The 26,060-nt window shown below is 40.8% G+C and overlaps 1 protein-coding gene across 3 annotated transcripts in view; it reads left to right on the top strand.

Annotated features, from left to right (window-relative positions):
- Positions 1 to 26,060, top strand: part of NLN (neurolysin) — a 99,461-nt gene that overhangs the window by 27,276 nt on the left and 46,125 nt on the right. For 2 of the 3 annotated variants that reach the window (XM_080681406.1, XM_080681405.1), the window contains exons 2-3: positions 17,908 to 18,167; positions 24,766 to 24,914. In XM_080681406.1, the coding sequence (XP_080537532.1) occupies positions 17,908 to 18,167; positions 24,766 to 24,914 (409 nt within the window). The remainder of the gene's footprint in view (positions 1 to 17,907; positions 18,168 to 24,765; positions 24,915 to 26,060) is intronic. The other variant, XM_080681407.1, reaches the window with a different exon arrangement.

Here is a 26,060-nt window from a genome sequence, read left to right as displayed (position 1 = left end):
AAGGGAAGATGAAAATAGAATGTTGAACACTAATCCCAAAGTAAAATAAAGAGAAAATAAAATACTTTTTAAAAAAAAAGGTAAAATAGTAGTAGTAACAATACTGATTGAAAATAAAAATGTAATAAAAAGGTAAAATCAAGTGAGGAAAAAAGAAAAAAATTAGTTTCTTAAGTAAAAGATGAAAAATAAAATAAAAAATAAAAATAAAATGTGCAGTAGTGAAGGTCATTCACTTCCTCTACTGTTCTGTTTGGCACGACTGTTTCCCAGTCAGCACAGTGTTGCAGTTCCCTGCATTCCACTGCTCCTCAGTGTTGTAAGCCAGTCCTGATTTTTAAGCAGGCAGTGTGTCTTAATTTCTTGTATTCCTTTGTGTTTACCCAAGAGTCAATTTGTGATTCAACCCCTGGGTGGCAGTGTTTCTGGATTGACCTCCGGGTCTATAGGTCCTCTCTAGCCAGTGCTTAGATCCTGCTTTCCCTGTGGCACTCAATACCGGTTTGTGGGAGTGGGTTGCCCCAGAGCTGGTTCTCTGATGGTTATTCCCTGTTCTGATCCCCAGGTTCCAGAAAAACAGTTGTCCCCTGCACTCTCTTAGGGTGTCCCCAATTGGGTGATCCTATGTATTGGGCTTAGTAATCAGAAGCAAGGATTTAAAGGAAAAAGAAAAAAAAAGAAAAACAAAAAAAAAAAGAGCCAGCATAAGTAGGCGAACTCCGGGGCTGCGTGCAAGTCTGTGCAGTCTTTTTTCCCCCCTTGGGTCTAAGCAGCTGGCACACTTTTAAAATTTTTAGGCTGTCCTTTTGCATCAGATCAAAATGGGTTGCTTTTGCTAAAACTGGTTTGGCTCAGTGGATAGAGCGTCGGCCTGTGGACTGAAGGGTCCCGGGTTCGATTCTGGTCAAGGGCATGTACCTTGGTTGCGGGCACATCTCTGGTGGGAGTTGTGCAGGAGGCAGCTGATTAATGTTTCTCTCTCATCGATGTTTCTAACTCTCTATCCCTCTCCCTTCCTCTCTGTAAAAAATCAATAAAATATATTTAAAAAACAAACAAACAAAAAACCAAAACAAAAAAAAAACAACAAAATGGGTTGCTTTTAAGAGTTCCTTTCTGTTAGCAGCTCTGAGGACCCCCTTCCACATTCACAGATCACGCCAGCCCCAACAGCCATGGATTTTACTAGGCGCAGACTTCCCCCGGTCCTCCAGCTTCCGCAGTGTGCGCATTTCTCTCTCCTGCCTGGACCAGAGACCTCACCTTATCCACGTGAAATCGGACCTTTCCGTGGTGGAGTGTAGAGCTCCTCTGAATCTGCATGTTTGCGCCAATTGGGGACTGGTGCTCTGGGGTTCGCAGGAGTTCAGTGGGTGCCGCAGTTGTAGATTTTCAGGCTTCCGATAACATCCACTTTCCCCTTCAAGATGGCGCGGTCTCCGCGTCTGAGCTGGTCGCTCTGGGAGGGAACCCAGCAGCAGTGGGGGTTGCCCGGTCAGCGGAGCCCCATCCAGCAGTCCCCCACCATCTCCTGGAGTATAGCTGTCCCTCAGCTCACCAAGAAACACTCCCCATGCGACCCTCAGCTGTTCTTTCTATCTGCTCCAGGACAAGGCTCGGACACGTCTGTCTATTCTGCCACCATTTTTTCCGCCTTTTTCTCTTTTTTAATTTATTTTAATTTTAATTAAGTTTTATTGGTGTGACATTTGTCAGCATGAACATATAGGTTTCCTTTTTCTCTTTTTTTAAATGGATCACTAACATTTTAAGAAAGTGTTGAAAGTAAATCATCATTCAACCCAAGGGAGACTTTGTATAATATAATTGGTTCTAGTACTTTTTAAAAAAACTTTAAATTCTTTATTGTTTAAAGTATTATATATATATATCCTTTCCCTCCATTAACCTCTCCCTGGCCACTCCCACCCCCCTAGCACATGCCCTCACCCCTCTACTGTCTGTGCCCATTGGTTATGCTTATATGCATGCATACAAGTCCTTTGGTTGATCTCTTACCCACCCCCTTCCCCCAACCTGGTTCTACTACTTTTTAAAAATATAATTTTATTGATTTCAGAAAGGGAGAGAGAGATCGAAACATCAATGATGAGAGAATCATTGATCTGCTGCCTCCTGCATGCCCCCCACTGGGGACTGAGCCCACAGCTGGGTCAATGCTTAACCAATGAGCCACACCGGCAGGGCTGGTTCTACTATTGAACCTTACTGATAGAGGAAGTTGTACACAACTGAGGTTGTATGTGACACTGTTTCCAAAATAAATAGTGTATTTTTACTGTGCTAGATTAGTCCATTATAGTTGTAATGGTCATTTTAGTCATCAAATTTAGATGCTACTTTTGTGAGGACAAAACAGGGACTGTAGAATGAAAGAAAATGGGTAATGCTTTCGGTTTTATCAGAACCTGGAGGCTCCTCAGAATAAAGGCCACTGGAATGTCTCTGTGTTTATGGTAGTTATGCTCTGTACTCCAAATATTTGTAGCTGAGTTCATGGTGTACATTTTTGTGAGGGGCTGTTTATAGGAAGTGTACTATGTTACCTCGACAAGAGCACCTTGAAAGTTTATTGTTTTTATAAAGTTTTTTTGTATTTTTCTAGATCGGCCGAATCTAAAAAATTACTTTACTGTACCAGCAGGTGGAAGCAAGAGCAGTCGAATTGTAATACTGCCTTCTCCAAGTGTACTGGCATGTTCTGTGGATCATTTACCCATGACTCAAAAGTATTTTTACGACATATCACTCACCTCCTTTTCTTCAACAACTTTACTGTCTTAGCACCTTCTCTTGATTACTTTATCCCCTTATTTACTTGGTGTCTAGGACAGGGTAATTTGTATTTTTTATATTCTTTGATTCAGCAGTTACAACATACATGCTATGCACCAACACACTCTTCCACATTTGCCAAGAAATACAAAGGTGACTAAGACATGGACTGTGTTCTCAAAGAGCTTACATTCCATTAGAATTAGGAGGAGAATGTCTTCTTCACTTTTCCCCTGACTTGGGGGAGCAGATCACTCAGCCTTCCTAGTCCATCTCCAACCAATCCATGGCTGGCTTTCAGTGTTCACGCAGATTTTAATTCATTCCACAAGTGATTACTGAGTGCCAGGCACAATATATGGGCTTAATTGAAAAATTTATGTTGTTTTCCTTACCGATTTAAAAAAAAAAAAAAAGTCCTAATAGTCTTCAGAAGACGTATCATTTATTTTTTTATTGAATTTATTGGGGTGATACTGGTTAACAAAATTATACAGGTTTCAGGTGTACAATGCCACAACACATCATCTGTATATTGTATTGTGTGTTTACCGCCCCAAGTCAATTCTCCTTCCATCTCCATTGATCCTCCCTATACTCTTCTATTTCTCCCCACCCTCCAAAGTATCATTTATTTTTAAAACTTTTAATACAGAGTGTATAGAGCAAGTGAGCAACTGACTTATAGACCCTAAAACATTGAACTGAAGAAATTGAGAAGTAGTTAATGTGAGTAACATTTCCTGGAATACACTTAGAAGACCTCCCACAAATGCTAATTGAAATAAAAGTATGATACTCGGTCGGGGGTGCGGAACATCCAGCCCTTGGGCTGTATAAGGCTTGAGAAATCATTTGGTCTGGCCCTGCCAAGGCATTAGGGTTGAGTTAATTAAATGTTTTATTAAATATAGCAGGCTGATTTTTAAGTTGATAACTTTGTATGGTCCAAGAATGGTGTTATAAATATTCAAATGGCCGTTGGCAGAAAAAAAGGTTCCTCACCCCTACATCTAGGTCAATTCTGTTAGCTGTTAGTAATAATAATAAATATTTTATACAAAGGATAGAAAAGAGGAAAACCAAGTTCTCAAATTGTGTCTGTGTATATAGACTGGGAAATGTGGAAGAGCCTCCCCAAACCACAGTAACTTTCTCTGTCCTTTGGATTCCCTATCACTTTATCATATAGAGTTTGCTCCCTAATAACCTCCATGTCTCTTCTCTCTTGTGGGCAGCTCCTGAGGGCAATAACTATGTCATATTCATCTCTGTCATCTCAATAAATATTTACTGAAGAATGACTGAGTCAACTCATTTACCTCATGGGAAATCACTTTATAATGGTAATGAGCCTTTTTTTTAAAAAATAAAGAACTAACATTTGACGCATATAAAGTTTCCTTAGAATGCCTCAGCTGAATCTTAACTATCAGAAATGTAGTTTATGCCCTGGCTGGTGTGACTCAGTTGGTTGAATATCATACCGTGCACTGAAAGGTCACCAGTTCAATTCCTGATCAGGGCACATCCCCAGGTTGTGGGTTCATTCCCTGGTCGGGGTGCATATTGGAGGCAGCCGATTGATATTTCTCACATGGATGTTTCTCTCTCCCGCTCCCTTCCTCTTTCTCTAAAATCACTTAAAAAAAAAAAAAACATATTAAAGAAATTAGGTTATTTGTTTGCCTGAGTACTTTAAGGAAGCCTTGCAGCTTCCTAGGAGTGCACCTTTTCACATAGTTTCCTGCTTACCGAGAACAGTTAATTAAAGGGCTCTGGAAAGGAATGAGACCAGGGTGCAGAGGGTAGCCATCAGGTTGTCCCAGTTTGAGTTGTTTTACTCTTTGGAAATGGGTGACTAAAAACTGCCCAGGCCTACATGGCCTGTTTTTCAGAAAGAGCTGGATGAACGCTAACCTGGGGCACTCCTTCACGGCCCTTGGCAGCAATCCTTTAGGGAGTGGTATAGATAGCAAACCAGACAAGCCGTGTCGATATGTGGTCTCTACCTGCTGTATTTACCTCCGTTTCTCCCCATTACGAGCAGGTGGAAGACCAGGAGGTGAATTTGTGAGAAATCTGATGTTTTTCTTTTTTAGAATGCAGTTGCAACATAAGTATAGTATAGTAGTTAAGAATATGGGCTCTCTAGTCAGGCCTGAGTTTAAATCCCAATTCCACACCTCCTGAGATCTTAAGCAAGCTACTTTACGTCTCTGTGCCCAGTAAATTGGGTTCATAATACCTGCCTCTTGTCTTATTAAATCAGAAACAAATGAAATAAGAAAATGTATGTAAACTCTTGGTATAGTGCCTGGCCCAGTAACAGGCTCACTAATAGGTACAACAAGTTTCTAGCTTAGGATCCCAGATGAAGAGTGGCAAAAACTAAAACTGCGAGTTCATGAGAAAGCTCAAGTTTGAACTTGCTGCATTTGAAACGACTGTGGGTCTGGAGCTTCAGCTAGAAATCTAGCTGGAATTAGAGAAACCCGACTTTTTTGAATGGGTACAGGAAGAGAAGCCAGCAAAAGAGGCTGAGAAGAGGTAGTCAGGAAAGGACTCGGAAGAGGACTAGAACATCAAAGTAACAATTTTGACTAAGAACGTGTGCCTGTGTTTATTGGTAAAAGTTGGTTTATTCTAAGGCATTTATCTCTAAAACGTTCTGTTCATAAAACAGTCTGATCCTAAGCCAAACTGAAACACTGACTCAAATACCAAATGCTTACCTTTGTTAGAGGGCTGTAAGAATCCACCTGAAGGGCTCAATCACTGTTGATTTCCCAAGGTAGCAGTCTATTCAGAAGAAAAATTATTGGCAACATTCAGTATGCTTGAGTATCCAGTATATGCCATTGCATCCAGTCTGCATCATCCTCCCTAATGGCAGGTTAGGGCTTTATATAATCTTCCATGGAAGCTAAGCACTCTCAATTGGAACTACTTGCATATTGGACATGTAAATAATAGAAGAACAGGATTAAGCAAATAACAAGTGGAATTTTGGGGTAAATTTGCCGACGTTAATACATGTACCACAAACTTTTTTAAAAAAAATATATGTATTGATTTTTTTACAGAGAGGAAGGGAGAGGGATAGAGAGTTAGAAACATCGATCAGCTGCCTCTTGCACACCCTCCACTGGGGATGTGCCCGCAACCAGGGTACATGCCCTTGACCGGAATCGAACCTGGGACCCTTGAGTCCGCAGGCCGACGCTCTATCCACTGAGCCAAACTGGTTAGGGCCAAACTTTTAAGTTCAGGGTCTACAAATATCACTACAACACAGCCTGTGCTCAAGGGCTGTCGGAGACACAGCTGAATAAATAGGTGAATATTTTTCAGTATGGTAAGTGCTTGGAGCAGTGTACATGTATGGTAATGTAGGAGCACAGTAGAGGAAGAATTCCTAAACCAGCTGGAGGTAGTTAACGCTTCCTGGAGAAGGTAAAATCTGATCCACGATCTGAAAGATAAGTAAGAGATGAATATTGTTCCTCTGGGAAGGGAGATGAAAGGCAGAGGGAAAACACGCAAACGTCTCAAGAGAGTTTAAAATTTTCAGGGAGATATGAAAGCAGTTCATTGTGCCTAGGGCATAGATTTGAGGGCAAAAGGTTGGCATTGAAAAAGCCAGAGAAATAGGGGCAGGTCAGGCAGGGCCTTGAATGTAGCTTTGAGTCAGAACTTGATCCTGAACCATGCCACTGAAGGGTATTGCCATGATCAGATTTACATTTTAGGAAGATTACTCTGTAGGCAATCTGGATAATAGATTGTAAGACATCCAGGAAGTCTCCTGGGTTTTTGACTTGGGCAACAGAATGCATACTGGTGATCTTCACCGAGATATACTACAGGAAGAAGACAGGCTTGGTTCTGGGGGTAAGGAAGATGGTCAGTGTCATTTTAGACATACTGGATTTGAGGTGACCATTGACATCCAAGTCAGCTACCCAGTAGTTTTTAGATATCTGGGTCTAAACCTCAGGAGAGTTGGGCTAGAGCAGGGGTGGGCAAACTTTTTGACTCGAGGGCTACAATGGGTTCTTAAACTGGACCGAAGGGCCGGAACAAAAGCATGGATGGAGTGTTTGTGTGAACTAATATACATTCAAAGTAAAGGAGCGGAGGGGAGACCAAGAGAACCGGATAGAACAGCCGGATCCGGCCCGCGGGCCGTAGTTTGCCCACGGCTGGGCTAGAGGCACAGATTTGGAGGTCTTTAGCTATGGCCTGCATATACAGCCACACAAGTGGACTAGAACACCCTAGGAAGAGTGTACAAAATAAAGAGAAGAAAAGAGAGCACAGAACTGAATCCGGAGAAACACCAGGGAATCCTAAGGAAGGGAATAAAGAGGTTAGATGATGGAAATTGTGAAGATACAGCCAAAGACATAGAATGAAAAGCATAATCATTATCACAGATGCCAAGGGAGAAAAAAGTTCCAAAAAAGAGGAAGTGTAAAAAAAAAAATTAAAAAAAAGCCTCGCCAGTGTTGCTCAGTGGTTGAGCATCAACCTATGAATGAAGAGGTCACAGTTTGATTCCGAGTCTGGGCATATGCCCAGGTTTCGGGCTTGATCCCCAGTGGGGGGCATGCAGGAGGTAGTCAATGATTCTCTCTCATCATTGATGTTCCTATCTCTCCCTCTCCCTCTCTGAAATCAATTTTAAAAATAGACTTTTTTTTTAAAGGAAGGACCAAAACACTGTCAAATATCACAAAAAGTTAATTTAGCTAAGTACTAAAGGATTAGTTGGATTTAGTAAGTGTCAGTTGGATTTAGTAAAAACATTAGGGATCCTGCTGAGAGCAGTTTCCTATTTTCTTATGAGGCCAGGACCCAAATTGAAATAGGTTGAAGAGTACTAGTAGCTGTGTTTGTAGGTGGGAATTTCTGTCTGATGGCTAGCAGGGTCAGCTCGTGACAGTGAGAAAAGAAGTTTTGAGAAACTGATCACAGTTTGAGATCATTGGTGTGGGATTGGGGAGCAGGAGGTGACCTGGATGGATTTTCCCGAAGTCTTGAGAGTCCAGCTCAAATTAGAGACTATGATAAAACAGCATTAAAGCCCATGGCCCTGGTTGGTGATCTTGATGTACAAACAGAGAAGGTGGCTGCTTAAAATAGTCCTGGGCCAAGGTTTTTATGGTGGGTATAGCAGAAGGACTAGGAGCCGGGCAGTTGGGTTTTTAGTGAAGGTGGTTGCATTGATAGATGTGGCTCAATTCTAACATTTGTGTAGCCTGGACACCAGTATAACTGGGAGATTGCCCTGGCCCCCTTCTGTACCATGAGGGGCCCCACATGTGCCTGGTTTCCCCCACCTGTAAGTCCAAGCTCCAACTACACTCTCCCTTGCTAATGACTGACTATCCCTCAGCCCCAGCAGCATGTACACCAGTGGTGCACATCGCCCTCAGGGGGACTGACCCAGGGAAGGGGCCCACACAGGCTCTGGGAGCCATTGGAATAAGGAATTCTGAAGTCCAGAGTTGTGTGGTGGGGTAGGGGGGTGGATGTGGGCTCTGCATAGGCACCTCCGCTTAGCTCTCTTGAGGGGAGTGTAGAGGCAGGAGGGCAAAAGTTGGAGTCATCACCCAGGTCTAAGCAGAGGTACAGAAAAAGCTTGTTTGAGTGAGAAAATAGAGGAATCAGAGAACTGGAGGTCTGAAAGAGCAAGAAAAATAAGAATCACAGGTGTAGTGAAATGGGAACTGAGAAGACAGAAGATCACGGTCAGAGATTGGAATACTATCGGAATTTGTTGTCTCTGAGGAGCATCTCCAAGAGGTGGTAAGAAGAATAAATGTGAACGTTCTTGGAGTGAAGTAGGTAAAAAAACTGAAGTTAAGAACTGAGAGACTTGGAGTATGGGAGAGGTTCATCAGTGGGAGATGACGTAACATTTGGGACAGCGGCAGGAATGTGAAACCTGCAAGGATATTCACAGCAGAGAAAACTAGGTTCACAAATGTTTGATGTGGTGAGGGTCTAAGACCAGAAATCTTTAGGTAAAATTTTGTAACTTGGTTAGCACAGCTAATAAGGTTAACTCCCCATTGTAAAAATGAGTATTTGTGAAATTTAACCAATCTTGTAGAAAAGCCACTTTTATATTTTAATCATGTTGATAGTACCTTTAGCCCTGTTCCTTGTAGAAGGAACTGAAAGTCTGTGGCTCTTGAAAGGCATGCCTAGCCATACATGTCTCTCAGTGTTAGGATTAAATGAGTGTTTTTACACTGCCTGGCCCATAGGAACTGCTCAACGAATTGTCCCTTCCTCACTTTCTGTTCTTTCTTCCCTCCAAAGAAGACACCAGGGGGCTGCTTTAAGAGTGGGAAAGAGAAAGGACACCAGAGGCGGGTACAGGCATACATCTCACTCCTGTGATGAGATTGTCCACGGCAGCACTACCTATGGGGGGAGCTTTCTGCAGGGATGAAAATGTCCTTTATCTGTGCTGTCCAATGGCATAGCCACTTGCCACAGAGGCTGTTGAGCGTTTGAAATGTGGCTAGTGCATCTGAGGAACTGAATTTTTAATTTTATTTACTCTTAATTAATTTAAATTTAACTACATGTGGCCACTGTGTTGAACAGCACAGATGTAGTGGATATAGAGCTGCTTGTCCAACAGCTTCAAGGTAGAGGTGGGCTAAGTGCCTAAAGAAATAGGTAAGCCCTGGAAGGTTCCTGGCTGGGCTTTGGCATTGGTGAAATATGAAATTAAGGAGCCCTATATGCTGTGATGAAAGGAGCCTGGACTTGAGCAATGGCCTGATAAGTTGTAAGGAGAGGGGTGACTTAGTTAAATCATTGAGTGCAGAAAACAACTATATGAACAGTAAGAATCAAGATTAGAAGGGGGTGGTTCGGGTGAAATGGAACAAGAGAAATAATTTAAATAAATATAGAGTAATTACAGTCTGGGGGGGGGCGTTGATGAAATGCAGCCCTCAATAGGAGCTTGTAGAGAAATATTAATTCCAAAGTAAATACTAGGAATATTTGCGAAGTGTTTTTGAAGAATTGGGGGAAATGCCATGCAAACCATGTGCTACAACACAGTAACACTACAGGGAAAGGATGAGAACATGGATAAAATGTAAATTGTGGGGAAAGAGAGGTTATGACATTTACATAATGGAGTTTCACTCGAGTCCTGATTCTAATAAGATTTAGAATCTTATTAGATTCTAAAGGAGCATCTCCAAGATTTCCCTGCATGGATGTTTATTTGTAATGATGAAGGAAGATGGTGTTGCTCTAATGTTTTAGCCATACCAGTCCCATCCATCTTCTTTCAAATCTATACAATAATACACATGTAATATGCTAATTAGACCGGACGTCCTTCCAGACGACCTTCTGGTCGAAGCCAGGGCTGCGAGGGAAGCCCGGTCTTGGGTGCCTGCCGGTGGCTGGAAGGAAGCTGGGGTCCCGGGTGCCAGAGGGAAGCCAGTGCCAGCAGCCTGGGGAAGGAAGGCCTACTCTTGCACGAATTTCGTACATCAGGCCTCCGGTATATAATGAGCATCTATTATGTGCTCAGCAGTGCAGTGAGCTGGGGTTGGGGTTGTGACAAAAGAAATGTGCCATGGTTATTATGCTTGAGAAAGTCCTAGTCTAGTGCAGAATACAAGACAAGCCAATCGAACAGGTGGATGACAGTAATTTAAATGAATGGCACAGATGAAAGGTGATAGAAGCTCAGATCTGGGTGAACTGGAATGGTCAAAGAAGCCTTGATAAGAGCAAGTAGAGGCCTTTAAACTATGCTTCACAAGGAAATGAATGCAGCAAGTCTCAGAGCATTTCTGAAATACATTCCATAAAATGTTTTGCAAAAATTTTAAGACAGTGAACTCAAAATAGCTGTGGCATGCTCATTTGTCCAAATGAAATTCTGCAACCTGGTGATCTCCGTCAAAATCTATGCCACTTGCTTTCTTTGCCTAAGTGCTTCATTTGTTTGGTGGACACAGGAGACTACAACTGCTCCTTCCTGTCAATCCCAGTATAGTATTCTGTACTATTTCTTATTAGAAATTTCAGAGTTGTGTGGTTGAAAGTACTTCAAAGACCGAAGAGACCATGAAGAAGGTGTGGTTGGGACAGAAATAATAAAGAGCCTGGAAATTTGTAGGAAAAATACAACACCACCCTAGTGTTTAATTACACAGTAGACATCTCACATGTAATCTAGAGTTTAACTTTCAAATGCACATAATTACCCCCATAGAGAAAGACAGGATCACGCTCTGTTACGTGTTTTCAACTTTTATAGCTCTCAGTTGCAAAAAGTCAATTTTAAAAAATCCTCACCAGATTCTCAAGCGAACAAGCACAGTTGCTAGAATGACTCAGGTGCACTCACCGGTTTTCCCAACCAGGTACAGAGGCCCTGAAGAGCAAGAAGAGAGAAATGTACCAACATTCGAAGCATTGAATGAGCTTGAAATCATAACAGAAGGGAAGGAGGAGGGATGCTCAGCAAAATGACGATGGAAGAGGAAAAGCAGATACAATGCAGATAGAAAAATGCTCAGTAGATCAAAATGTTTTAATTAGAAGCATAACGGGATCCTTCTGTCTTCATTCCTTTTCTTTGATAACAAGAATTCTAAATCCTGAAGGAAATTAAGACAAAATTCCAGAAGGCGAGAAAAGAAGGGATAATATAAAAAATTCAATGTGTTCTGCTGACCCATGAAATCATGATTTCTATCGTCTGTTTCTTTTTATCCCTTCCACATTCAGGGAGTATTACTTTAAGGAGGGTGTAGCTTTTTATTCATTGCAGTAGAGCTGTACCAGGGTGATCATGGGCATATTTGTACAGACAAGGCAGAGGTGCTCACATTTTTATCATTTTAACTGAGTTAAAGTCAGGTGATGCTGTGACCAAACACTCAACCTTTTGATAAATGTTAGGAAATAAATGAAAACCAGTGGAGGTCATCTTACCAGTGAAATATTTGGAGTAATTTTATTCTAAAGCTGTTTAACAATAATGAAAAGGTGTCCATAATAATTGGTTTGTACTAAGAAGAGTGGTGAAAAGAGCAGGGTATTAAGATACCGAAGTCCTATGTTTCACTCATTAGTCGTCTGCTTGCTATTCATTGCCTGAGTAGCCCCATGGCCAGCCTCTTCACCTGTGCGGGACTTCCTTGGGAGCCCAGTCAATCAGGGCCATGGCTGACTCCTTCGAGGCCTTGGTTCTGTATACCTATGAGGAATTGTGGGAATAATTATTTTGGACATTTTTAGCCAACACCACACACTGAACTTCACATCCCTGGTATTTTAGGCCACCACCAAGCTTAGAAAACCCTCCAGTCACCGGTCATTTCTTGTATTCCGACCTTTATAATTCTTCTTCCCGTGCTCATTCCTTTATCAGTTTTCATTCCTTTATTAGTCAGTGCTCTGTGTGAGCCAAATAACAAAACCACATTCAAACCGGCCTAAACAATAGACTCACATAACTGGAAAGTCTAGCTGTCTGTCAGGCTTCAGAATTAGTTGATCTAGGGGCTCAGTGATGTCAGTAAATATCTGGTTTCCTTCCTTTATTTTTCCATTCACAGTGTTTATTTCATCCTAAGTCAGGTTCCATTCTTTCTCATAAGCTGGATGCTGGCTGCAGTCAAGGACACAAGCTTTCTCATTTATACTCAGTAGGAATAAGACCCCTTTCTCTCCCAGGATCTCTGAGGTAGAGGCAGCCACCTTTAAAGATCATGGACTATGGGAGATGCATGGGTATGGGAAGAAAAGGGGTATATAATTAGACGGGGGAGAGGTGAATGGCTAGACAACCAATACCAATGTAGCTATCTGCTCCTAGACTTCTCCCTTGTTAATTCTGGAGTTCTGGTCTTGTAGTAAACATATTCTTCCACTTTTTCATACTCTGGATTGTCTCTTCTCCTTTTAACCTTTACTGAAATCCCGTCAGCCCTGAGGAAAATACTTCCCCTACACCCGACTTTTCTTCCACATCTCCTAGCACAAAGTAAGGAGGAAAATCCACATCTTTTGTTCCCCAGATCCTACCTTGCCCCCAGTTATTCTCCCAGGCCAACACTTCTTCACCTTGTATAAAACCACTGTCGAGGCTCCCAATCTGGTTTTACCATTCTGTACCCTGCCCACAATGTCCTCTCCCAACCACCTGATCAGCCCCTTCTATTCTTTGAAAACTTCTGTCCCTGGTTCAGTCTTCCTTTCTACTCCCAGGCCCAGCTGTCAAGCTGTGGACTCCAGTGTTCGTCGTAGACAATTTAGCCAATACTAGGATGTCAGCTCTTTGCATTCTTCAGCTTGTTTATCTCAACCATCCACTTCCAGGAAAATATGCTGGATTTTGTCAGTCTGTTTAGCCTTTCAATTCCTAAACCCAGACATCTCACATTTTTATTACAATCTAACTACTCCCATTTTACTCATTTTATTGATCTTACTGAGATTGTAGTCTTCTATCTAAAACAAATTGCTGTCCATGCTTTATATGCCATTTGTTCCTATCTCCTTTGACCTTTCTCTAAATGTCATTTAAGAATAAATTGAAAAAATTAGTTTCAAGTGGAATCATGAAAAATGATAAATTGCTTAAAATATGTATTCAAACCACACATAAATGTATATTTATTTCTAAATATTTTGATGTAAGATGAAGGCCTTTTTAACAAGTATGAATCACTTGATTGGAATTCCTCACTGTCCTTGCTTAACTGCATCTAAAATGTACCATTTTTAGCCGAAACCGGTTTGGCTCAGTGGATAGAGCGTCGGCTTGCGGACTCAAGGGTCCCAGGTTCGATTCCGGTCAAGGGCATGTACTGTGGTTGCAGGCACATCCCCAGTGGGGGGTGTGCAGGAGGCAGCTGATCGATGTTTCTCTCTCATCGATGTTTCTAGCTCTCTATCCCTCTCCCTTCCTCTCTGTAAAATATCAATAAAATATATTAAAAAAAAAAATGTACCATTTTTAAATTTCCAATTTTTTTTTTAAGTGGAACAAGAACACACCTAAAGACACATAATTAATCTGAATAAGAAGTTTTCTGAATCATCACAATTCTTTACTTAAACTTCTATTACAGCCAGGTTTTTTGTGGTGGTGGTGTTTTTCTTTGTTTTGTTTTGTTTTGGTTTTTGGTTGGCTTTTTAGTCACTATTTATTAAAAAGTATTTCCAAAACAGTTTAGCTAAACAACAAATCATTCTATTTACATACATTTAACCGGTTAAATATTTAAATTGCATGAAAACAAATAGTCATAAACAGGTTTTGGAATTTGACCTTTGGTGAATATATAACTCAACTGGTTAAAGGAGAAATGTGAAAATATACTAGAAAATAGTCTGCCAGCCTTGGGTCCATCAGCCAGTGTTTCACATCAGAGACTTCAGTTCATGTGGACAGACAGTATTTAGATCTCTCGAATCTTCCACTGCCTCAGCCCCTTCTAGCTGCGCACTGAGTTAGCTCTCTTTGTTTTCATAGCCAGAGAATTGCTTAGGTGTACTCTCTCCAGTTTTCACCTTCTTCACACCTCTTAACCCTAGTAATCTGACTTCCACCCATATCACCCCACTGACACTGCTCTTGCCAAAGTAATCAATGGCATTCCTGTTGCTAAGTTCAACAGACTCTTCTATCTTTCTTTATACTGTTATTCGCTCGCTTCCTTTTTTAATGCTTACTTTTCACAACTTCCTAGACCAGCCTGGCTTGGCTTTCCTTCTACCTCAGTGATTAAACCAGAGTTAGAACTCAGTTCTTCTGTTCTCACAAATTCCCTTGGGCCAGTCCAACCACCCCTCTAATTTCAATTACCATTTAGTATTAATGAATTCCACTTACATGTGCCACAGCCACTTGGCATGTCCAAAGTTGAATTTCTCACCCCCACCCCAAAGAGCCACCTCCTCCCCTTTCTCAGTTCCCTATTTTAGTGATGGCACCACCATCCATTTCCAACACAGAGACCTGGACATCCTCCTTGACTCTCTGACCTCCCCACGCATCCATTCAGTACCACCTCATATTGATTTTTTTAAATCACTCCAATTCTCTTTATTTTCTAGTTCAGCATGCAAAAATTGTATGCCCCAAATACAGTAATAGCTTTCCTCTAGAATGATTTCTCTTTTCCAAACTTTTCAACTCACTATAATTTGAGTGATTTCTCTAAAATGCATATTTTATTTCATCTCTCAACTGATTAAAAGACTTCAGTGGCTCTCATTGCCTTCAAAATAAGATTGAACTTTTTTTTTTTTCCAGAGTGGGGAATGGAGAGGGAGATAGGCACAGAAACATCAATGATGAGAAAGAATCATTGATCAGCTGCCTCCTGCATGCCCCATACTGGGGCTCAATCCTGCAACTGATGCATGTGCTCTGACCAGGAATCGAACCATGACCCCCTGGTTCATGGGTTGATGTTCAACCACTGAGCCACACTGGCCTGGGCAAGGTGAACTTTTTAATGATTTCCAAGGCTTTGCATTCAGTACTTCCTACTTACCTTTGCAGATTTCTCTCTCCTTACAGCCTTTGGCCTTTGGATAGCACATTGTCTTGATCTTGGCTTGCACATTTCTCCTTCCAGACAATATTCCTAGAAAAGTTCCTTTTGTGGCCTTTCAGAGTCCCGTCTGCTGACCCTATCATAACACTCATCTCAATCCTATATAATAAAAGCCTAATATGCTAAGTGTCCGGTCTTCCATTCAACTAATCAAAGCATAATATGCTAATAATATGCTAAGGCCACTCAACTGCTCGCTATCATGTGCACTGACCACGAGGGGCAGACGCTCCAACTGGTAGGTTAGCTTGCTACTAGGGTCCAGCTGATCGGAACTGAGCGAGATGGGCTGGACATGCCCTGGAGACCTCCTGAGGTCCCTCCCCAGCTGGCCAAACTCCCACGTCCCTCCCTGGGACCCTCGGGGGATGTCAGAGAGCCAGTTTCAGCCCGATCCCGCAGGCCAGGCCAAGGGACTCCACTGGTGCACGAATTCGTGCACCAGGCCTCTAGTATAGTATAATTGCCTGTTGATCAACTGGTCTTCTTCACTGTATTATAATAGCATGGTCCCAGTCAATTTGCCTTTTTATTCTTGGCACCTATCACAGTGACCAGACACAGTACAGGCTCATAAATATTTGTGAGTGAATGGCCTTGAGCAAGTCACTTAGCTTCTCTGAGCCTCAATTGCACCATATATTGAAAGGGAATAATGTCTGACCTACATTAAAAGGTTGTTTTAGGATGTTGTAAAATAATAGGAATGAAGTTTAACATAGCAGTTAAGAGTGTGGGATCTGGGTCTATACTACCTGCTTTTTTCTTTTTTTTAAATTTATTGCTGTGACATTGGTCAACATGAACATAGAGGTTTCAGGTGTGGGTTTCTGTTATAAGATACACCTAGCTTTTAATCCTAGCTCCCACCATAGGGACCTTGAGCAAGTTACTTAACTTCTCTGTGTTTTAGTTTCCTCTTTGGTAATACAAGAATCACCATAGTATCTGCCTCACGGGGTTTTTGTGAGAACTGAGTTAATAAATGAAAAGCACTTAGAACAGTGCCTAAACACAATAATTGTTAGCTGTTCATTATAACACTTTTATTTATAAACTCCAAAATTATCCGTACACACAAACACATGCATCTGTGGATAGATGCACACATGGCACCAGTTATGAATTTGAGTGTGTAAGGGCGTGGAGAGCTGGTATCATTATTCTTAATTTTTTCTTTTAGAATAATTTCATAGCTATACCAGAATTCATTTTCCAAGTTTTAAATTCAAACTTCCATTCTTGATACTTTGGTTAAGATTTTTTTAACTGGTGTTCAACCTAAATTTGAATGCTGAATCTCAAACATTTTTGAGTCTTCATACGTAGTAGGTGGCCAGGAAAAACATTTAAATAAGAAAAATTACTGGTTTAATTTATAAAGGACAATTATTATGTCTTTGACATATAACTTTATTTTTCTATGATTTGATTACATAAACAATTTAATGTTTGGAAAATACAAATTTCATTAAATCTATATTCAAGAAAAAATATAAGAGCATTGAGAGTTTTTTTATATATACTTACTTTTTATTGAATTTGTTAATGTTACAGAGCTCTTGCACTGCCAAAGCATGCCTGAGAATTCAGAGAAAGACATGTCACAATGGACAGCCTATTCACCATTGTACAGTATATTAAAACTTGATTCATGTGCATTTTGATAATTTCCCAATTTTTATTTTTATTTTTTTTAAATATATTTTATTGATTTTTTACAGAGAGGAAGAGAGAGGGATAGAGAGTTAGAAACATCGATGAGAGAGAAACATCGATCAGCTGCCTCCTGCACACCTCCTACTGGGGATGTGCCCACAACCAAGGTACGTGCCCTTGACCGGAATCGAACCTGGGACCCTTCAGTCCGCAGGCCGATGCTCTATCCACTGAGCCAAACCGGTTTCGGCAATTTCCCAATTTTTAAAAAGCTCTAATAAGAGTTGGTGTTAAATCCCCTTCATATTTCTAGTACAGTGTGCCATTAAATAAGTTCCACATATCCATATCAGTTTATTCCTCAATAACATAACCTTCAACATTTTGCTGGGGGTGGGGGGGGGGGGAATGTATACTTTCCAGAGAAACCATGTGGCTCAAGGTCCAAGAGATTTAAGATTTTTGGTTCCCAAATGAAGTCTTCAGTTTAACCAGGAACCTAACCTCTCCTTGGCTTGCTCAGCACCTCACCCAAAAACACATCAGAAGGCAGGCATCCTGCCTGCCACCTCGAATAACACCAGCACTATTGCCTAGAAAGAGTGGGCAGGTCCTGTCAGGAGATCCCATAAGCCCCCAGGTGTCCGATTCCTGAATTGACACTTTTACAGGAGCGTTGTGCATATGTGTTCAGCGGAAAGAAATTGCTCAATTTTATTAAAATTTCTTTTTTATTTAAATTTAATTAGATAATACCCACTTGTCTATTGACTTTAGATCAACAGAAATGCCTAATTTTTATTCTCTTTCTGATTCTCTTTAGAATTGGTGGTTGCAGGACTTTATTCAGAATGACTTTAGGGAGAGAAGTGATGTCTCCTCTTCAGGCAATGTCTGCCTGTACTGCGGCTGGCAGGAATGTTTTAAGATGGGATCTTTCACCAGAACAAATTAAAACAAGAACCGAGGAGCTCATTGTGCAGACCAAACAGGTGTACGATGCAATTGGAATGCTTGACCTTGAGGAAGTAACTTATGAGAACTGTTTGCAGGCACTGGCTGATGTAGAGGTGAAGTACATAGGTGAGTAGGATGCAAAAGCACATCAACATTTCATTTTGTGGGCATCATAAACCATTTTGCGTTTTCTGTCTTAGCAATCCGTTTTCCAATTTTACAAGTTATTGATTTTTACCTAATGATTGATGAATTGCTTGGAATTAAGTTACCTCAGATTAAAATTTTTTATTGTGTTAGCAAAGGTGCTATAAAATGTACACTCATTACAGCTGCTTTTTGGAGAACATTGACAGTATCTATGAAAACTTTTAAGAAGTTCAAACCCTGGCCTAGTAATTCTACATCTATGCATTTAATTAAGGAAATAATCAGATACAGGAAAAAGTCATCTATAAATTTGTATATTGTATAGACAGTTATTCTCATAAACAAAAGCTTGGAACAACTCCTAAATGTCAGCTAATAAAATGACTAAGTAAATTGTGATACATTCGCCCTCACACTGTGGAGCCATTAAAATCATGTATAACCCTGGCTGGTGCCTGTCAGTTGAGCATCGTCCTGTGCACAGAAAGGTCCCCAGTTTGATGCCTAGTCAGGGCACATCCCGAGCTTGCAGCTTTCCAACCCCGGTCAGGGTACGTACAGGAAGCAACCAGTCGATGTTCCTCGCCCTCTCTTTCTCTCCCTAAAAATCAATAAAAATATTTTTAAACATAATAACAAAATAATGTTTAGAAGCAGTATTTAATGACCTAGAGAAAAGGACATAGAAGGAAAGCCAAAAGAAAATTTTAATAATTTAATAACACAAATTTTAATAATGGTTAGTATCTTAGATGGTGGGCTGACCATTGGCTTTTTTACTTTTCTCTTCATGCTTTTCTCTATTTTCCATTTTCCCTACATTTATAATACATAATTTTTATTATATGAGTATTAGACTCTCTGAGTTATAAGAAATGAAGATTCACAGGAATTACCTCTATGGGCTGGATATATTTCGTAGGATAATTATGACTAAGCAACCTTGGCTATGTATCCAGGCTTCATAAGAATATGGATAACGTAAACATTAGTATGTCTTTTGGAATTTGGAAGGTTGTCCAGAACCCTCCACAGCCCTAGTGCCCTGGTCATCGCTTTACCCTCTCCAACCCCTCAACACCAAGAGTTCCCCACTCTATCCCACCACAATGGGGACTGGGCTACTCTCTCTGACCTCTGCTCTTCTGTTTCAGTTTCTGCCTCAACTACCAACTGCATCACTCTCATCATTGGCCACTACATCTTGCTGCAAGTCCTGAGTTTAAACTCTGAATAAAAAGGATCTGATTGGTCTCATTAGTCCAAGTCAAAAGGGAAGGGGTTGGTCCCCATTCAGCAGAGCTTTCCCAGTAGGCAATTTCATATGCATCTCCCACCCTATATATGGTTTGTCCCAGTTTCAGATACGAACTTCCTTATTCACTTATGGCCAAGTTGGCATGCCAGCCTGGTAACTTACGTATATACTTAACAAATATGAAAATCAGTGGGGGAAAAAACAAAAACAAAATTTTTTTTATTATCTTTTTCCCCAATAATATATCTTTTAAATATACTTTTAGGTTTGTGATGTATGTTTTTGCTCTCTCATAAATTTGTCTTTGTGGATTAATCATCCAAAGAATAGCCTTTTAAAGACTAACTTTCTCTGATCTGTATGTTCTTATTGTTCATTCTGCCTCCAGCAAGAGCTGTTAAAACCCCTCCCGTTTATGCCCTAGCTGGTTTGGCTCAGTGGATAGAGTGTCGGCCTGTGGGCTGAAAGGTCACTGGTTTGATTCCCATCAAGGGCATATGCCCAGGTTGTGGGCTAAACCCCCAGTAGGGGGTGTGCAGGAGGCAGCTGATGAATGATTGATGAATGATGAAATGATGAAAAAGGTAAAGATAAAAATTATGAACAACAAATACATATCTATCAACAAGTGAATCTAAAAATCAAGTGAATAAAAAATCTGATGAACAGAATAAACTGGTGAATATAATAGAATCAGGGGCATAGAAAGGGAATGGACTGACAATTCTCGGGGGAATGGGGATTGGGGGGTGCGGGAAGAGACTGGACAAAAATCGTACACCTATGGATGAGGACAGTGCAGGGGGGAGGACAAAAATCGTACACCTATGGATGAGGACAGTGCAGGGGGGGTACGTACAGGATGTTTCTATCTCTCTATCCCTCTCCTTTCCTCTCTGAAATCAATAAAAATATATTTAAAAAAAATAAAACCCTCCCGTTTAGTGTCAGTTACTAGACATCAGCATTGTTTATAGTTTGGCAGCTAGAGTTTAAGTCTGACTGCAGGTCTTTGTGGGCAAAGGAAGGAAGGAAATGGTTTCCAATATTATTATTTAAGAATTTGGCAGAAACCGGTTTGGCTCAGTGGATAGAGCATCGGCCTGCAGACTGAAGGGTCCCGGGTTCGATTCCGGTCAAGGGCATGTACCTTGGTTGCGGGCACATCCCCAGTGGGGGGTGTGCGGGAGGCGGCTGATCGATGTTTCTCTCTCATCGATGTTTCTGGCTCTCTATCCCTCTCCCTTCCTCTCTGTAAAAAAATCAATAAAATATATTAAAAAAAAAAAAAAAGAATTTGTTTCCAACTTTAGGTTCCTATATTTTATGATGCTCATTTGAGTTCTTGAGCAATTTTGCCCTTTTTTTAAAAAATAAATCTTTATTGTTCAGATTATTACAGTTGTTCCTCTTTTTTACCCCCATAGCTCCCCTCCACCCGGTTCCCACCCCACCCTCTGCCCTTACCCCCCCTGCACTGTCCTCATCCATAGGTGTACGATTTTTGTCCTCCCCCCTGCACTGTCCTCATCCATAGGTGTACGATTTTTGTCCAGTCTCTTCCCGCACCCCCCAATCCCCATTCCCCCGAGAATTGTCAGTCCATTCCCTTTCTATGCCCCTGATTCTATTATATTCACCAGTTTATTCTGTTCATCAGATTTTTTATTCACTTGATTTTTAGATTCACTTGTTGATAGATATGTATTTGTTGTTCATAATTTTTATCTTTACCTTTTTCTTCTTCTTCCTTTTCTTACAGAATACCCTTCAGCATTTCATATAATTCTGGTTTGGCGGTGATGAACTCCTTTAGCTTTTTCATATCTGTGAAGCTCTTTATCTGACCTTCAATTCTGAATGTTAGCTTTGCTGGGTAGAGTAATCTTGGTTGTAGGTTCTTGCTATTCATCACTTTGAATATTTCTTGCCACTCCCTTCTGGCCTGCATAGTTTCTGTTGAGAAATCAGCTGGCATTTTTATGGGTACTCCCTTGTAGGTAACTGACTGTTTTTCTCTTGCTGCTTTTAATATTCTCTCTTTGTCTTTTGCTCTTGGCATTTTAATTATAATATGTCTTGGTGTGGTCCTCTTTGGATTCATTTTGTTTGGGGTTCTCTGTGCTTTCTGGACTTGTAAGTCTATTTTTTTTCACCGGGTAGGGGAAGTTTTCTGTCATTATTTATTCAAATAGGTTTTCGGTATCTTGCTCTCTCTCTTCTTCTGGCACCCCCATAATTCGGATGTTGGTACGCTTGAAGTTGTCCCAAAGGCTTCTTACACTGTCTTCATATTTTTGGATTCTTTTTGCTTTTTGCTTTTCCAGTTGGGTGTTTTTTGCTTCTTCGTATTTCAAATCTTTGACTTGATTCTTGTGATCCTCTAGTCTGCTGTTGGATCTCTGTATATTATTCTTTATTTCAGTCAGTGTATGCTAAATTTCTAGTTGGTCCTTTTTCATATCCTGGAGGGACTCACTGAATTTATTGGCGGTTTCTAGAAAATTCTTGAAAAACCTTATAACCGTGGTTTTGAACTCTATATCCAGTCGTTTGCTTTTCTCCATTTCTATCATTTGTTATCTGTTTCTTTGTCTCCACATTTTGGCTGCTTCCCTGTGTTGATAGAGTGGCTTTGTGTGCTAGGTGTCCTATAGGGCCCAGTGGCTCAGCCTCCCCCGTTACCTGAGGTGGACACTCTTGGTGCACCCCTTTGTGGGCTGTGTGCATAGTCTTGTTGTAGTTAAGCCTTGATTGTTGTTGGTATCACTGGGAGGAATTGACCACCAGGCCAACTGGCTGTGAGGATCAGTTGTGTCTACGATGGGAGAACTTCTGTGCTAGAGACAACCTTATGGGGCAGGACTTGCTTCAGTGGGGCTTTGGTGCTCACTGAGTCTGCCCCCTGAGTGTGTCCCTTATGGATCTGTGGAGTTGTAATCTGGTTGGTCCCATTCTGACCACTGGGTACACTGGCTCTTGGATCTCCAAGGAGGTGCAAATTTAGCTATGCCTGAGGCCACCCAGCAGGAGCTATGGAGAGATCTGCAGATTCTTCTTCTTTGTTTGGGGTTTGGATGTGCCCAGATGAGGCCCAGCTGTGAAGCAGTGCAAGCTGCTATGGAGCCTTGGGCCTTCTTTTGGAAGTTCTGGGGCTCTCTGACCCAGCTGCAGTTTGTTAGGTAATTTTAGATTGCAAAGGGCCAGGCCATTCATATGCAAAAGCCTCTGCACACATCTGGTGTAGGGTTGTAAATTGGGTGGGGCGGGTTCTCAGGGAATCAATAGGGTGGAGCAAACAGCAATGGCTTCCAGTCAGCCCTGCCCTAAGAGGCCCCCGAGGTCTCAGTGTCCCGTGGTAATCACTGCAAGCACCTCTGAGAAAAAGCCACCCTCATCTTCCGGCCCCATGCCAGACAGTCCAGTTTCCCCCCATATGAGTCTGGGTCCCCAGAGTCTCGCCCGGAACTGGAGTTCAGAACAGTCGGGAGCTTGTTTCTCCCTTCCAATTGAAAAAGACAACTGTGTCCTCAGTTGCCAGCCCTTTCCGCGTGCATGCCCCTCCGTATCTCCGCACTTTACTTCTGCAGCTCCTCTGAGTCTCAGTGTGCTTTTCTCTTTCGTTCTAGTTATAGAATTTCCACTCAGCCAGCCTTCCTGTGGTTCTGGATGATGTCTGTTTTGTCTTTTAGTTGTAGTTTTGAAGTGGTTGTGCGAGGCAGCAAGTTCAAGTGTTTACCTATGCCGCCATCTTGGTTTCTCTGTCAGTTTTGCCCTTCTTAATAATCTTTTTGAGCTTATTTTAAAAGTAAACAGAAATGATAACTATTAGTTAATTGTATCACTTAAATACTATAGGTATTAAAATTTAAATCTGTTTCATTATTTAAGAGACATAAAATTATAGACTAAATCAAATCCTTACAAATAGTTATCTAATTTGATTTTTTAAAACACATTATTAATTTATTCAGATATTTGTGGCAATTTTTTACACCTTTATTTGTAACAATGTTTTAAGAGGACTGATAAGAGTGAGGTGGCTTCTTTAATTGTACAGTTTCTTGGTATGTAAAGGATAGCTCTACTGTTTACCATATATCACATGTGTAAACTTTGCCAATTTACAATACCTTTAAAGTACTATATATAAAATAAAAATGTATTCATTGTCATAGCATAACCACAACCATCACTATAAACCATACTCATTTGTTTTATAGCATGGATTATTTCATTGACATCAGATTTTTGCCCAATTAAAGCCACACACAAAAAATATGTGAAAAACCCAGAAGCAACTTTAATATGTAAAAGTTAGAGTAGACTACATTAGCACCATCATTTAACAGGAATAGACCCAATATTCAGCTCTTTGCTGGATGTGTCTACTGAGTTTCCCAGGAATCCTCTGAAATTGTATGGAACTCATTGTTTGTATGAATGTTTGTATGGGGGGGGCATGTAACTTTGATTAAATTATTTAAGAAATCTTTATGCAGGTTAAGAACTTCTATTCTAGCCTGCTGGTGTGGCTCAGTGGTTGAGCAGCAACATATGAACCAGGAGGTCACAGTTCTATTCCCAGTCAGGGCACATGCCCAGGTTGTGGGCTCAATCCCCAATAGGGGGCATGCAGGAGGCAGCCGATTAATGATTCTCTCTCATTATTGATGTTTCTATCTCTCCCTCTCCCCTCCTCTCTGGAATCAATAAAAATATATGTTTTAAAAAGAAAAAAAAAAACTTCTAAAAAAAAGCCACCCCACTAACTTGGTGTGCTTATGTTTTAAACATCCTCTGCCTCTTCCTCTGCCCTCCCCAAGCTTGCACTCTCTGCTTCTCCAGCCTCTACTTTGCCCACCATCCTCTAAGGCCCAGCCCTCTCCACGAGGCACTGCACGGTGGCCAGCCCTCCGCATGGCTGCCTTTCAGTTACTATCCCATTCATTTAGCAACTAACCTGCTCTGTCCTGCATTGTTCTTTGTCTTTTCACATGCTGTTCCCCAACACCACTCCCCAGATCACAAAATGCCTTAATATAAGAACTATGTCTTTATTCTTCTATATTCCCACTTAGTAAATTACACCCAAAGAATACTTTAATAAGTGCTCAGTGTACACCCTATTGTTCCTTATAATGCCACTGGGACAGCCAGGCTCTGCATTAAATGCTGTGTTTTTTTATAGCCTTAGAAACTTTTACAGAAAGTATAAAATGAAAACTTTTATCAGGATAGTCATTCATCTAGACAGGAGGTATTTGTCTTAATACTGACTTGAGGAGTCCTTACAGTTTCCCCCTCTATTAACAGTGGAACGAACCATGCTAGACTTTCCCCAGCATGTCTCCTCTGACAAAGAAGTACGGGCAGCAAGCACAGAAGCGGACAAAAGACTTTCTCGCTTTGATATCGAGATGAGCATGAGAGAAGATATATTTTTGAGAATTGTTCATTTACAGGTAAATGATGTTATGAATCCCTTTAAAAGAAAAAGAAAAATCTACAATAAAAAAGTGAAAACCTTTGACCAGCAATAAAAAGTACTTGAATGCTTCTAGATTTTGTTTCTAATTGTTATAATAATGGGCATAGCACAGTGTTATATAATGTTATGTTATACCACTTAGGTTTATGTTTAATTGCTGATTACATTCACTTAAGAGTAAAGACCAAATATAAAAGAGTGTACATCTAGCTCTAGTCAGTTTGGCTCCGTGGATAGAGTGTCGGCCTGCTGACTGAAGGGTCCCAGGTTCAATTCTGGCCAAGGGCACATGCCTGGGTTGCGGGCTTGATCCCCAGTAGGGTATGTGCAGGAGGAAGCCAATCAATGATTCTCTCTCATCATTGATGTTTCTGTCTCTCTCTCCCTCTCCCTTCCTCTGAAATCAATAAAAATATATTTTTTTTAAAGTATGACACATTAAAAGAGTGTACATCTACAAATCTAAGGCTTTTTAGCCATCATGAACTTGATGGTTCAATATAAAAACCTCTGAATTTTCAAAATATTACAAGACTTATATTAGATCAGATCAACTAGAAGCAAATGGGACTGAGTTGTTTTTCTGTAAACATCATGTGCTTTTGGCCATCATATCGACAAATGTTGAAGCTGCATGCCACAGTCATTCCTGTCTGTCATCCTCACATTTTCCAGGACTCAGGGAAATTACTAGTATGTATAATAAATGTTGGAGGTGAGTCGGCCATGAGTGTTTTGGTCTTTTCATAACCACTGTTGATTTGCTTTCTAGTATTTTTATCCCCTCTGTGCTTTGAATTTTTATTTTGATGACAACTCAGCAATTTGGAAAACAGCCAATGTTTTATATAATTCAGGCATTTTTGTTTAATTTTACATGTTTCTTTTTGCAAAAATCTCAAAAATTTTGTTCCTTTTAGCAAGTTGACAGAGTTGAAATAAAACAGCAGTGTTATTCAACTACTTTATTCGTAACTCACTACAGAATATGTAGTCATGTCTTTATTTAGACATATAAGAGTATATGCTGTCTATTCCCTCATATCAGATGAGCATGTTTCAGCCTCTTATCTATAATCTCTGTGGTTCAGAATTGTTCATATTTGGCACTATAAAAATA

Source organism: Plecotus auritus (assembly GCF_963455305.1).
Source record: "Plecotus auritus genome assembly, chromosome: 7".
Taxonomy (NCBI): domain Eukaryota; kingdom Metazoa; phylum Chordata; class Mammalia; order Chiroptera; family Vespertilionidae; genus Plecotus; species Plecotus auritus.
This window is presented reverse-complemented; position numbering and strand designations above follow the sequence as displayed.